Below are 14,985 nucleotides of genomic sequence, written 5' to 3'. Positions count from 1 at the left end.
GAGTTATCAGGGCAGGTGTGTTCCTGTCTTCTTCCGTACCTCCTCACCGTCTTCCTGGCTTAGTCTATATTTCAGATGTTGTTGTTTTTCCTTAGCTTTAGGCTGCCCTTCATTTAATGAGCTGTGTGTCCTGAGAAGCTGAACATAGCTGGGGTCTTGGTCACCCATTAATCCCAGTGTCATCACCTTATGCTCTTCCTGCACTCCCACCCCCCGAGTCATTTCTTCTGGTGCTTTTTCACCCAGAATGTTCTTGCTCACTCTCTGCTCATACTGTTTTTCATAGCTTTGTTGGACTTCTCCACAGGATGAAACCTCTGCCTTGGAGCTTACGGCAGAAGAGCCTGTGCAGCTTGAAGGAGAGGACAAGACCGTCACTGTGGGACCAGAGAGCACAGAAGCAGTTGCCACTGTGGTCCATGTTAAACCTGACAGACGAGATGAAATTCCAGGCTTAGACTCGCAAGAGCAAGCTTGTAGTAAAGGAGCTCCTAGTAGGGCACCTGCCCAGAGAGACGAAGAGGAAGATGATGGTGTGCTCCTTGGAGTAAAAAGCACAGAAGTCACCGTTACTGAGGTTCCTCTGCAGAATGAGGTAAAAACCTCTGCCCTTCATTTGGAAACAGTTGGCTTGGAACCAGTTGCAAATGCTGGACAGAGTGTGAAGGATGGGGCTGACAGCGAGATTACAGCAACAGAATCTGTGCCCATCCTAGAGCCACAATGCAGAGAAAAAACACCTGAACCTCCCTCCCAGAGCGATGAAACTGAAGGTGGCAAAATGGAAGATGCTGTACTTGAAACTGAAACACATTTAGAGAGTGATACCGTGGTCACTGAGGTGCCCACAGAGATTGAAGCAGACAGCCTATCTAAGTTAGCATCAACAACTTCAAGTATCACTGATGATGGAAGCACTGTCCGTACTGATGTAAGTCCTAAGGAATGTGAGACACTAAGCAGCTTAGCTGAAAAAGAGACTGTGAAAAAAGAACAAGAACTTGTAGAAACCTCCAACTATCAAGAGTTTCATAAAGAAGATAACAAAAATGAGCAATCAATGGAAAGAGCCAAAGAAATATTTGAATCTGGAAAACAGGAAGTTGTGGGAGGCGATGAATGTTCAAGTGCTGTCCAACAAGAGGTTTTAACTGTGCAAGAAGAAGGCTCTGACTCAGCCATCCTACAAGCTGAAAGCTTGGAGGCTCTGAAAGTGCCTGTAGCAGCTGCAGCAGCAGTTGAAGAGCATGTCGTGGCAGAAAACATAGCACATGCAGACACGACAGCTGAAACCGTACAGCCCTTGGCAACCACACCAGAGCAAATGGCTTCTGAAGAGGTCCCAGTTACTACTGTTGACTCTTCAGGCTGTGGGACTGCAGTGCTTGGTAGTGCGGAAGTACCTGAGCCTCAGGTAACTCCTGCTTCCATCAACGGAATACTAGAGGAACAAGAGAAGCCCCAGAGTATGGGGCAACCCGAACAAAATGGTATTCCTCTAAGTGACAGTCTGTCTCTCACTCACATGGAATTTGAGAAAGATATTGTTCAGTCTGTGACTATAGAGTCGCAGAGTACAAAAATTGTATTGAATGCCATCCAGACGGCTGTTCACAAACTTGCAGAAACTGAAGAGCCAGCTGCCTTTGAGTCAGAGCAGTGCATTAAATCCATTGGGAAAAGCACATCAGGTATAAATATACCTGAGCTTCTGGAAAGTACGCAGGTGGATCATCAACTTCTGGTTAAAGAGGAACAGATATGGAGTAAAGAACAAGAGGTCCAGCAATCAGGAATAGTGAAAACTGTTACCTTCACAGATTCTGCAGAAATTCATGCAACTGTAGAAAAAACAAAAGACATCTTGTTAACTTCTGAGGTGCTGAAAGATGGACAAAGTCAGAGTTCTTTAACAATTGTGACTAGCCCTGAAGACAGTTCAAAGGGAAGTGTGAGATTTCAGAAATCTGATGTACTTAGTTCTGTTGTTGAAGATTCAACCAAAGATCCCCTAGACATACATCCGCCAAAATTAAGGGAGAAAGAGGTTGGGCAAACATGCAAAGAAAGCAAGGAAGAACATCACGCACCAGTGGAAGATGGGAAAATGCAGTTATGGGAGGATGATAGTTGCCAAGAAGGAACGTGTTGTGATAGTCCACAAAGTCAGAACTCAATGGTTCCTGAGGCCTTGAATGTAAGTAGCATTTTTAGCCAGCAATTTCTTTCAATCCCAAAATAGTTTTTGGTGTCTCTGAAACTATTGTGTGTCTAATTTTGTTTTTCTTCTCACATTACTGAATCTCTCTCTGGCTACTGTTGTTTCTTTTCTGTAGAGCCACCCTTGCTTTAATGGTCTTTAGTGAGGTCTGTATTTAAGTGTGATATTTCTGGGAGATAGAAAACATGATTTCCAGTTTTCCTAGATATGCATTCTTATGGCACATGCTTAGTGTATGGGATTTAATCAACAAACATGCTTCCTCTCTAAAAAAGCTCCTGTTAAAATCCTAAAAGATGTTAGTGTTGCCTTCCATGGTAAACCTGGAGTGCCTCGTGTACCAAAGCTCTTTGTGCTTCAGGTGTCATCTGTATCAGAAATGGTAGGTATAGTTTCTCTCTAGGACATTTACTGCACTTGCTTAACTAAGTCTTGAGACCTTTATCTTCGAGAACTGCTTAGGAAAAAGAGATTCTTGGGACAGTGAGTAGCAATTAATAAAGCTTTTTCTACTGTTGTCTTTCTTTCAGATGTGCTAAGCATCCATTGTGGCATTTGGAGAGTTGCCAGTCCTAGAGAACAACTGACAATCCTGCGACAGAACCAGGAGCTTTATTTGCTACCCTTTATTCTTGGATGCTAGCATCTGTTCTTTTGAAGACCTCACCTTTTTGTCATTTCTATTAAAAAAACCAATGCCTTTAATGTTGGCTATTCCTACATGTGTTCCATTCAAAGGTCATTTGCCTCTGGCCCAAATATACCATTTAGACTTCAGATGCACAACTGAGTGAATGGACAGACCACTAAAATTTGTGCCACAGTTACTACAATCCCCTCACTTAGCGTGTGTCCTGTCTGTCCCATCTCCTTGAATCCCTTCACTCATCCCTGAATCATTCTACCTTCTTTCTGTAGTCTCCTTTATCCTCCACGTCTTCTGTAGCTGCCTTGATTTCACCTACAAGTGGCTATAGATGCTGCTCAACTTGTGTGTGAGGGGGAAGAGGAGGTCTGACTGATGAGAACACATGAGACTTTGGCCAAGTAGTAGATGTGTCTTTATCAAACAGCAGGAACTGGACTATGCACAAATTCTTGACCAAGAATTCTTGACCAAGCTCAAGATTGCTGCCTTTCGGTCCCATTCAGGTATCTCTATCCATCCTTCAGCTGTATTTGTGCAGATACGATTTGGTCAGAAATTACTTCTACCGTGGGGCTTGGAAAGATCAAGACTTCAGGTCTCAGGACTGGACAATAATGTGCTGAATATTTATACGTATGTATTAAACCCAGTTCTGATTTTAATGTAGAGCTATGATACTTCTCTACTATTTAGGTGTACCCTTAAATGAATTTTATAGAGTAACCTGGACAGGAAATTGATACCATTGGAGCAGAAATTGATAACATGTAGTTTCCTATTTATTGTTCCAGGTCTTTCCCCTTGTGAAATCTCTCAAAAACTTGGCTGTCTTGCTTTGAATATTTATACATATATCATAAACCCAGTTCTGATTTTAATGTAGAACTATGATATCTCTAAAGACGAAAGGAGAGCCCTGACTTGTGTCAGATCCACCAACCCATTCTACTGCCAGTCTTTCCTGGTTTCTGGGAACCCTCTGGGCTTATCATTTCCCTGCACTCTTACTCATGTAGCAACCTCACCAGTACTACAACCCTCAAATCATGCCTCTCACTTCAGAGACTGCTCATTTCTGGTCTCTTGCCCCATCCAACCCCAAGCCTTCACCCACACCTACATGATCTAACATCCTTCCTACATTCAATTCTTCCTTTTCGAGTCCCTGCCTAAACCTCTTTCTCACCACTACATTTCCCAACATCCTCCCTGCCCTACCAATTTCCTATTTTAATGGAAGGAGGAGTAGGAATGAGGGTAAGGGCCTGGTGGTAAATTCTGCCTTGAATTGCAAAAAGCTGATGAGGCCTCTGAGTGCTGAGATCTTAAAAACTTTCATGTGAAGTGGATTGGACTGACAACGGCTGTAGACCAGAATGAGTTGGGTGATTTAATGATGGAACAAAGCCCCAAGACTGTCAGTTCTGGGATTTCTTTTCCCAACAGGAGTTGGTACTCTCTGTTGTTTACATTAAAATCAAACATGGGGTACAAGTTTGTACTTTCAGCTCTGATTTCTAGAAGGTTAGAGATCGCACTTCGTAAAACGGATGCCCATCAAGTTGAACAATAACTCACTATCCTACCTGTATAGTAATTTATTATAAAATCAACTTTTAGTGTACTAATGCTCCTCGAGGCTGCACATACAGCAAGCAATGTGACTGATTGCACTGGTGTGATTGCACCATCTGGTGCTGCCCTGCGTGGAAGCATCAAAAGATTTTTCCTTACCTCAGAGCAAATTATATAAATATTTAAAGCTGAACAATGTGGTTTCAACCAATCCAGTCTATCTCTGTCCATTGTTAGCAGCAGCTTTTCCCCTTAGCTTTGAGCAATTCCAGCAACCTTGACTGGTTACCACAGGTTTAAGTTGGCTTGCAAGTTAATCATGCTCTTAATAACACCTCACAAGTGCAAACTTGGCTGAATTTGTACAAATTGTATACCTATGTACATTAAGCCATATTGCAATAACTGCAGCAGGCAAAATGAAATAACAATAGCATGACCTGTGTAAGCCTGATTCTTACGTTTGTAGCTCCAAAGCTGTTAATAATATGTAAAGTTAATTCTCGTCTGAACCTCCTTTAAATAAAGCTAGCTTTACCACAATGTAAATTGTCTGTTGGTAGTAATTGCACAGGCGAGTGCTTAAACTTGCCTGTTTACTCCACTAATCCAGGGCCTAGGTAAGCAATGCAACGAACTTAACTATAAAACAAATACAAAAGCTGCTTCTTATAACTGATAGCTAAAAAAACACTGCACCTGAAACCACGCTAATGGTGCAAGGAGCATGCCTCCACGTAGAGATACTACTTTGTTCCAGTGTATTGCTTTGGCCTCTGAAACTCTCATTTGAGACTGTGGCTTCTGGCTTGTGCTGAAAAGCTTGAAGCTTTCTCTAATCCAATGTACTGGGTTACCAAATTTGATCTTGTGTTTTTAAGGTAGATTTTCATTGATTAAATAAAATACAACTACAAATTTGTTCTAATGTGTGTATGTGGTGTTTTTTTCAGCTTGCTTAGTGTAAATTATTCTCTGATGATTGTTTCATCTTCAGAGTTAGATTTGCTCTTTTGTTGTTGACTGACATTCCGCTTTTGATGTGAATTAAAGGAACTAATTACAGAATTCAACTGCAATTTGATTGTAAGTTTCTATAGAATATGCATATTTCAGAAGAAGTAGTAAGAATAACCTACTTCAGAAGACTGCGAAGAAAAAAAACTCCATCAAATTCAAGATAGGTAACAGCATTCAGTGAGCCAGAATGAAAAACTGTTAAATCACATGCTTTTCCAGTGTAACTGAAGTATAAAAAACCCCAACAAAAGAACAAAAACATTTACAAAACTATTGGCACAGAGTAGTAGGTTAAGGACCAGAGGCCCCTAAGTGGTATCTCCTAGGCTCCTCAACTTCTGCTTAGCTGGGGCATACTCCTCATGACACCAAACATCTGGAGGTGCTTGTGATTTACGTTCACAGATTTTGGACTTCAGGCATGAAGTATTTCTAGTTATCCATGTTCTATGGCTAAGTATGTTTAGCAGCGTTTGTAACTCAAAAGACTTCACACCTGGACTAATTTTGTAAAGCTACACATTTATCTTCCTATCTCAGCTAAGGGATAGATCCGATATCTGCAAATACCTGCACTGGTCACAGCAAATGCAGGGATGTCAAATCGCTACAGGATGCCTGTCCCTCTTCTTGCTTTCATATTGGATCAGGGAGCTTGTGTTGCAGGCAGTGGTTCTCCTCAGCTGCGGCACCTGGAGGTATAGATTAAACCAGCAACTCCCATTAGACTTTGTGCTCAAGGCACACAACCTCTGCCAGTCCTTTTGCAAGATTTAAGCGTTTACACGATCCTGTTAGTGGTTAAAATGAAGTCCCTAAACAGGCATCAAAGTAGAGATTGGAGACCGAGCCTCTTGCAGGTTTGTGTGCTGTTTTCTCCTTTGTAATGCCATTTTAATGGCAATAGCTCAAGTATCCTGCCTGTTAACTCGAGCTATGTAAGAGGATCTGGCTTTCCCATTCAGATCCAGAGCATATGGGAGGCAGCTGTGCTCGTTGAGGAACCTGCACAGCTTGGATACAGCAAGTGCCTGGGGATGGACAGGCACCTTGCCAAAAGGAGAGAGGATTCCTGAGATGGTTATGTCTGAATGCAAAAGGCTGTATGTTTGTCGTTCACACTGCCACATGGGAGGGGAGCAGGCCTGAGGAAGCTGATGGCCCTGCAAGTAAAGGTGTGGTTTGGAATGAAGAGCCATGTGGAGCAGAAGGCCTGTAGGGTTGGAGTCTTGATTTCAGGGAGATGGATAAGATGTCGTAAAAGGGGGTGACTCTTAGCTCTGTGAACATTTTAAGATGTTAACAAGATGGAAGCTATCTTACCAGTCATTTAAATGACAGATGTCATTTCTAGTGGGACACTAAATTTAGTCTTTACAGAGGTAAGAATGAAAGATAAGGGTATAGTAAAAGGCCCGTGGCTGTTCTGCTCCAACATCCTCTTGAAGAAATAATATCAGGTCATCAAAATTGGAGGAACAGTCTTAAGAATTGTCTCTTGTTCTTCCTAGAGAATGACATCTGTTTCCAGAGCTTGAAAAAACCCACATGCCTCAGTCTTTGGTGCTGGGGCTGGTGATATGATGGAACGAGGGAAGCAGAAGATCAATATGCCATGAAAGCTGCTTCCTGGGATGGTCTCCGTGTCAAGTCCTGCAGCAGCTTGACCCTCATAATCTAACCCACAGATATGTCCTTGCCTCTCCTACAAAGGCACTATACTAGGAAATAAAAACAGCAAGATGCCTTTTCCTCTAAGAAGTTAGACAAAAAGATAATTGTAAAAATTGCAATTCTACAAGCCAGCTGTTGTTCTGAAAGGAAGTCATCCCAAGAAACCTCTAGGAAGCAGCTTGACAGCAATCCCTGACTCCCCCTGGTGCAACTGTCCTCTTGTCACCGTCTTCTCTGTACCGTCCGCCTTGCAGTGTAACTGCCTCCTCTGCCCTGCTTGAGCTATCTGACTCTCTGCTCGGTAAGCAGCTTCCTTGAGAACTTTTAAACTAATTTCTAGAAGATTTTCAGCAGACAGTCCCAGGGTTGGCGTGTCATACTCAGCAGAGCCTGCCATTTCCCATAGAAGCAGCTGTATGAATCAGAAAACCTGACACAGAATTGCAGAATCATTTAGGTTAGAAAAGACCTCTAAGATTATCGAGTCCAACCGTAAACACACAATTGCTGGTAGTAACACTTCTCCCTTTCACCTTTCCAGTGGTAGACGTGCGGCTCACAGACTAAAAGGCAGACAGAAAGAGAGGTGGTGCTTAGCTGATCTTTGAGAGTAGCTACTTGGGAAGGGCCAGATAGCTTCAGGCCCAGACCCAAAGCAATCCTGAGTCCTGGGCTACCTCTGCTCCATACTGCATCCGGAGCGAGTGTGAGTTTCACATGCTTGTGCATCTGGCCCCAGCCACCAGCGCTACACTCACCTCGTGTGTGTTGAGATCTGCTGGCAAGACAACAAGGGAGAAAGGCAAGCCTGGGTGGAGTCTGCCCTTTGGATATGAAGTTTTCAAGGCTGGCTCACTAAAGTAGAGGAGGCTGGAGGGTTACTTACAGCTCTGAGGGAAAGCTGTGTATGGGTAAGGTAGGGAAAAGGGGAAATATTGGCCAGACTCTTTGAGATGCAGACTGGGAAGGTAGCTGCCCCACAGTCCCAGGCTGCAATGTGGGTGTTTATTCAGAGGAAACTTTCCTTAGGCCAAATATGAAAACACCCAGATGGTGTTTTCACTATCATTTCATGAGAGCAACTAAGGATTACAAAGACAAATATGACCTGCCCATTATTCTGGAATTGACACAAACTCTTCTAAACTAGAATATTTGCTGAACAATCTTGAAAATACCATTATTCTCTTTGGCACAAATCTCCCTGCTGGGGAAATGCTTTTATTGGATTTTTGCATAATCTGTCTTGATCCTGCAATAGGATTCAGGCTCATACATCCTCTCTTCTCCCCACTGCAGAGGCAGTTAATGCCTCACAGATGCAGGGGAGGAACCTGCATCAGTATGAATAATGTGGCAAAGCCTGGGTGTATTGCTTACAGTTCTTCATTAAAAAGTATCTGTAACTTTAAAAAAAAATCCCAGACAAAGCCTTTAAGCCAGCCTTGACGTTGATAGAAGTAGGCTCATATTTACTATGGTAGCATAGCAACTACGTTGAAATTACAGTGTTGTTTTCTTTCACTCATAACCAATAGTTGCTCATGTAAGGAAAAGATATGGTATTTCTTTCTGTAATAATTTCTTGTTGGATCTCAAAGCTCTGGACATTCCTGTTATTTATTACTTAATTATTTTTCCAATAAAGATATCACATTTTGTTTTCACTTTCCTATTAAGAGTTTAGGTCACTGGGAAGCATCAAACAGTACAATCTAAGCAGTAGAGACAATTTTGCTTAAAACTGCAAAACATCCTATTACTGGTTACAGCTAATGTACCCAAGCACAGTGATGATGAACTATGGCAAATCAACCTGTTATACTTCTGTTTCCTAGTGTAGCAACAAAGAACCTTGCCATATCACTGAAAAAATAACGTAACATCTCTTGAATTTTGACTTGTAAATTATGTAAGGTATTGATTAATTGTCCCCATTGAGTAGCAAAGTACAACAAGCAAGAAAACAGCAGTGAGTGGTACTGACAACATGCAGGGAAACAAGAGCACAGGAGGAAGACTGCAGGAGGAGAGACAAACATGCACCACATGGTGTAAGGTTGCTGTTACTGGAAACGAAACTGTATATCATGAAAAACTTGGCATTAGAGGAAAATCAGAGAGGTTCCACAATCAGTTTCGAGACAGAAAAAGATTGAAATTACTCAAAAAAGTGAATGCTTTTATTGAACATTAATTTGGGGCCTGTTTACAGCAACACAAGAAAGTAAAACAGCTCCTCCAGGGTAGCAGAGGCAGAAGGATGGCATGCAAAGAGCGAAAACTTCCTGGGGGCTGTGGATCCTGCCCTGCATATATGAATGGGAAGTAGAAGGGAAAGGTGGGATCTTGTTTCTTTATTCTCTACCTTTTGTCCTGTAGCCAGGAATTACACCATACTAGCTATACAGCTTACATTTTTATGTACTGAAATGTTATACTCTTTGGCATCAAGCCAACTGCGTTTTAACCCAATGTGCTTTTCCAGAACTCAAGCCTGGGCTGGTCCTCCAGACAGAAATGTTCTAAACCACTCATTAATATGTACAAACACTCATCATTAAAAAAAATAAACAAACCTCACACACCTCCCGAAAAGCCCACACAAATCAAAACAAAATTCATCAAAACCTAATAACAAAACCCCAAAATTAAACGAGCTTCCTGTGTACATAGTGGAGAGAAAACTAAGAGTGTTAGAAATAAAGTCCGTCAATAAATAGTTAACTGCAGCAGATAAAGACTTTATGGACACAGTGGCATCTCTGTGATGAAGTAATTTTTAAAGAATATATTCATACATACATGTGAATATTTGAAGTAAGAATAGCTTCACTTTAAAGATAAGTTCATATTTTTAAAGTAACACTTCACAATGAACAAAACATGCTGTTAAACTAGTGTTTTCCCTTTCTGTAGAAGGAAGTGGGGGGAGGATAACAACTAATTATGATCTGTTTAGTGTAAAGTTCAGTGGCATCCATTTTTTCCCCTCATTACTTGTTTTCTTAAGTAACAGAAAGGGAGACACCAAACCCCTTTAATTGGGTCCTAATCTAGATACAGGACACAGACCAAAGTTTAGAATATTATGTTTGAATTTTTAAATGAACTAGACTGAAACTTTAATGATTCTTCAGCTCAGAAGATCTTACGATAAACTGTTGAATGTGCAGTGCTGAGGTTGGCTTGTTCCAATGTTCCAGTGAAAAGTCTAGACTTCTTTTTGATTCTATTTTAATTCTATTGTGAACTCAAAATGTATGAACTATAGGAACAAAGTGTCCCTAAAGGGAGAAGATACTCTGGGTTTTTTTAGGCAAAGAATATTAGAGGGAGTAGTAGTTGTGATGCTTGGAGAATTAACATTTCTGATAGCCTCTGAAGGCAGTACTCTGGGCTGGAGGAGCATCTTTCTCCCCTGCCGGCTTTTTTTCTGGAACATGGGGATGGCTTTCTCCTGAGCTGCTAGGATTTCCTTTTTGAAGAGCTCCCAGCCCTCATGGGCTCCCTTGCCCTGAAGTACTGTCTCCCATGAGACTTTGCCAACCAGTCTTCTGAAGAGTTCAAAGTCTGCCCTCTGGAAATTTAATGCTGCTATCCTACTAACAACCCTCTTCAGCCCTCTTACAGGGAACAGAGTTCGTTCCCAATTGCCTGGGAACGATTCTATGATTCTATGATCTGGGTGTTTGTATATTCTATGTGTGCGTGTGTGCATATAATAGAATCATAGAATAACCAGGTTGGAAGAGACCCACCAGATCATCGAGTCCAACCATTCCTATCAAACACTAAACCATGCCCCTTAGCACCTCGTCCACCCGTGCCTTAAACACCTCCAGGGAAGGTGAATCAACCGCCTCCCTGGGCAGCCTGTTCCAGTGCCCAATGACCCTTTCTGTGAAAAATTTTTTCCTAATGTCCAGCCTAAATCTCCCCTGGCGGAGCTTGAGGCCATTCCCTCTTGTCCTGTCCCCTGTCACTTGGGAGAAGAGGCCAGCACCCTCCTCTCTACAACCTCCTTTCAGGTAGTTATAGAGAGCAATGAGGTCTCCCCTCAGCCTCCTCTTCTCCAGGCTAAACAACCCCAGCTCTCTCAGCCGTTCCTCATAAGGCCTGTTCTCCAGCCCCTTCACCAGCTTTGTTGCTCTTCTCTGGACTCGCTCCAGAGCCTCAACATCCTTCTTGTGGTGAGGGGCCCAGAACTGAACACAGGATTCAAGGAGCGGTCTCGCCAGTGCCGAGTACAGAGGGAGGATAACCTCCCTGAACCTGCTGGTCACACCATTTCTGATACAAGCCAAGATGCCATTGGCCTTCTTGGCCACCTGGGCACACTGCTGGCTCATGTTCAGTCACTGTCAACCAACACCCCCAGGTCTCTCTCCTCCAGGTAGCTTTCTAGACAAACTTCTCCTAGTCTGTAGCACTGCACAGGGTTGTTGTGCCCCAAGTGCAGGACCCGGCATTTGGCCTTGTTAAACCTCATGCCATTGGACTCTGCCCAGCGGTCCAGCCTGTTCAGATCCCTTTGCAGAGCCTCCCTACCCTCCAGCAGATCAACACTTCCACCCAGCTTAGTGTTGTCCACAAACTTGCTAAGGGTGCCATCAATGCCTTCATCCAGGTCATTGATAAAGACATTGAACAGGGCTGGACCCAGCACTGAGCCCTGGGGAACCCCACTTGTCACTGGCCTCCAGCTGGATTTCACACCATTTCCCACCACTCTCTGGGCCCAGCCATCCAACCAGTTTTCCACCCAGGAGAGTGTGTGCCTGTCCAGGCCAGAGGCTGACAGTTTTCTAAGCAGAATGCTGTGAGAAACTGTGTCAAAGGCTTTACTGAAGTCCAGAAGACCACACTGTTGTTCCTTCTGCATCCAATAGGGACTGTATGGTCTCCCTAGTCCTCCTTTTATTATTTATATATTTATAGAAGGATTTTTTGTTATCTTTCACAGACTTGGCCAATCTGATTTCTAGTTGAGCCTTAGCCCTTCTGATTTTTTCTCTACACAGTCTCACTTCCTTCCCGTAGTCCACCCAAGAGGCTTGTCCCCTCTTCCAGAGTCCATAAATGTTTCTCTTCTTCTTGATATCACTCAAGATCTCTCTGTTCAACCAAGCTGGTTTTCTCCCCTGCCGGCTTTTTTTCCGGAACATGGGGATGGCTTTCTCCTGAGCTGCTAGGATTTCCTTTTTGAAGAGCTCCCAGCCCTCCTGGGCTCCCTTGCCCTTAAGTACCCTCCCACTGGCAGGACACACTCCCTTGAGACTCATAATCCCTTCCCGTCCTGTTCTCCTTACCTAGAGCTGGGGGGACCTGTCACATCTGAACATTCCAGGAGCTGCTCAGTAAGGACACCATTCTTCGCTGTACTGCAACACCTTCTTCTACCTCCAGCACCTCTTCCTGCAGGAGCTGGATGCTTAGATCCAAAGAAAGGCTTCCCTTTCCCCACAGAAGCAGAAATTTCAAGAACAGTGGTGTATCCTGGAGGTCAGGAAAATGTCCAGCTCTGCCTCTCACCCTTCAGAACATCTATTCCCATATATATGCTAGGTTACCTACCTACCTACCTACCTATCACTAGGTCAAATTGCTTACAGTGGGAGAGACAGATACACATCCCAAGCTCTCCTGCAAGTATTCCCATAATACAGTGTCCTCACTAAGATGCTGAGAGCAAGGGCAGGTCAGGGACAGTAAAAGTGTCATCTGCTGCCTTCTGAACGGTTGAGTGACACCAAGGCATCAGCATGATTCTGCTCTGCCCTGCATGGTAGATGCAACAGTATAAGGAAATTATTTAATCATCAGTGAAGATGAAAAAAGTTCCTCCTTGTGTATCCATCCCTGCAAGCCTCTAGGCTTCGTGCTTTTAACTGCTCTGTGGTCCACCCTGCAAAGGGCTCTGCTCTCTGGGGAATGCACGCTGCAAGACGAGGTTGTGAAAGGCCTTTCTGCCCCTTTTGGCTTTCCAGTGCAGCCCCTCAGTATAGGAATGTTGATAAGGAAATCCTGTTTGGAGTATGCAGTGCCTGCCCCTGTGAAAGGCAGCCGGGCAGCCAGCCTGGGTGCTTGGCTGGTTGCACTGGTGTGACTGCACCATCTAGTGCTGCCTTCTGCAAGCTCACTGCCCTGCAGCCCAGAGGGCTCTGAAGGGAAAATTGCAGGTTCAGTTCTAGATTGCTCACCGTGCGCAGTGCCAGACTGAATCAAGCCAGGGAACAGTTAGGCAACAGCAGAAATGGGTCCCCGACCCACAGCAGCTGCTCCCTCAGCTCCTGCTCAGGTGGTGCCTTAAGGCACAGATCCCGGGAAGGCCTGATGTGTGCAGGAGCAGCAGAAAGAGCAGCACGCATGCTGGATCCTGAGGCCAGAAAGAGATAATAACTTGCAAAAATAACTATTTCATATTTTCTGATAATTCTGAAAGTCTGCAGAACTGCCACTGGAGAGGTGTAGACTGAACTTCTAAGCTCAAGGCAGGAATATGCCTGCCTATCCCAAAAAGCATTCAGAAGCAGATCCACCAACAGCTCAGGTTCAGAGTCTCTCCTGTTCCCTGGGGTCGCAGAGGGAACACGTGTAGTGTGATGGGAATGGAAATTAGGGAGCACTGGAGTCATTAGCCTTAGCCAGGGGTAAGTGATACCACCTTCCCAGATAATCTCCAGCACTTGTTAGCAGATATAGCGCAATATACCACAAAGGATAAAAACCAGAGGAGACCTCAGATAAAGTAAGTGCAATCGAAAAGATCTTGTCTGTCTCTGTGCAAAAAGGAGAAAGCAAAATGGTGAAGTGGAGGAATGCCCAGAGTCACTACTGCACATAAGCGGTTATGGAAAATATGTTTAATTAAAGAGCAATCTTGAATCAGTTAAATGCACAGACAATGCCTGGTATAGAGTCGCTGGCTGAGTTTGTCTCATTGACTCTTCCTGGTAGTCTTCCAGGATCCATACCGAGAGTTGGTGGCGACATGATGCGGCTTAGGATAGCAGTAACTAAGGCAGAGGATTTTAGAGATGTAAGTTTAGGATACCCACATCTATCAGCATTGACACTAGGCCATAAATATGCAGGAAATCAAGGACGTTGATCCTGTGGCAGTCCAGTGGCTGCTCCTTGCTCTGCTGAGGATCCTAGTATGGAGGTGATGGTGGTAGGTAATGACCACCACTATACCATATTTCCCATGGAAATAGGGGCCCAAATGTAGATGGCAGATAGGGGCACTTACCAAGGACAGTTTCCACTTAGCAAACGATTAGTTACAATTGCAGGCATGCATGGGCAAGTCACTACCCACACACTGCCTAGGGCTAAATTAATTCTGTCCGATGGATCACCAGTCCACCTGACCTTATTCTTTGGTCCTCTGATAGGTGCTTTTAGGTCTGGATTTACTGAAGTACATGGACCCATGAGGAAAACAGTAAACAAGTATAACCACTCCCTTCACAGCCCAGTTTGTCTCATATTGATGCACACCTCTTAGCCTGTTACAAACAGGTGGTGCCTTAGCCCATGTAGTTAGCACTCCACATTGCAAGTTCCCTCTTGATGCTCTCCATTCTCTTACTGAACTGACAACACAGGCTAAAGAATGGGAAATCATTGGCAAATCTCATCCCCTACATCTCCCAAGTGACAGGGAACAGAACAAGGGGCAGTGGCCTCAAGCTCCACCAGGGGAGGTTCAGGCTTGACATCAGGAAAAAATATTTCATGGAAAGGGTCATTGGGTGCTGGAACAGGCTGCCCAGGGAGGTGTTTGAGTCACCTTCCCTGGAGATGTTTAAAAGAGGGGTGGATGAGGCGCTAAGGGATG

General features: G+C 43.9%; 1 protein-coding gene across 2 annotated transcripts in view; it reads left to right on the top strand.

The window, feature by feature from the left end:
* The window catches only part of AKAP12 (A-kinase anchoring protein 12), a 32,031-nt gene extending 26,658 nt beyond the window's left edge, over positions 1-5,373 (top strand). For both annotated transcript variants that reach the window (XM_069852117.1, XM_069852118.1), the window contains 2 exons: positions 308-2,197; positions 2,752-5,373. In XM_069852117.1, the coding sequence (XP_069708218.1) occupies positions 308-2,197; positions 2,752-2,760 (1,899 nt within the window). In that variant the 3' untranslated portion in view covers positions 2,761-5,373. The remainder of the gene's footprint in view (positions 1-307; positions 2,198-2,751) is intronic.
* The last annotated feature ends 9,612 nt before the right edge of the window (positions 5,374-14,985 follow it).

The sequence above is a fragment of the Phaenicophaeus curvirostris genome, chromosome 2 (assembly GCF_032191515.1).
Source record: "Phaenicophaeus curvirostris isolate KB17595 chromosome 2, BPBGC_Pcur_1.0, whole genome shotgun sequence".
Taxonomy (NCBI): domain Eukaryota; kingdom Metazoa; phylum Chordata; class Aves; order Cuculiformes; family Cuculidae; genus Phaenicophaeus; species Phaenicophaeus curvirostris.
Note: the sequence above shows the minus strand (reverse complement) of the source record. Positions and strands in the feature narration are given on the sequence as shown.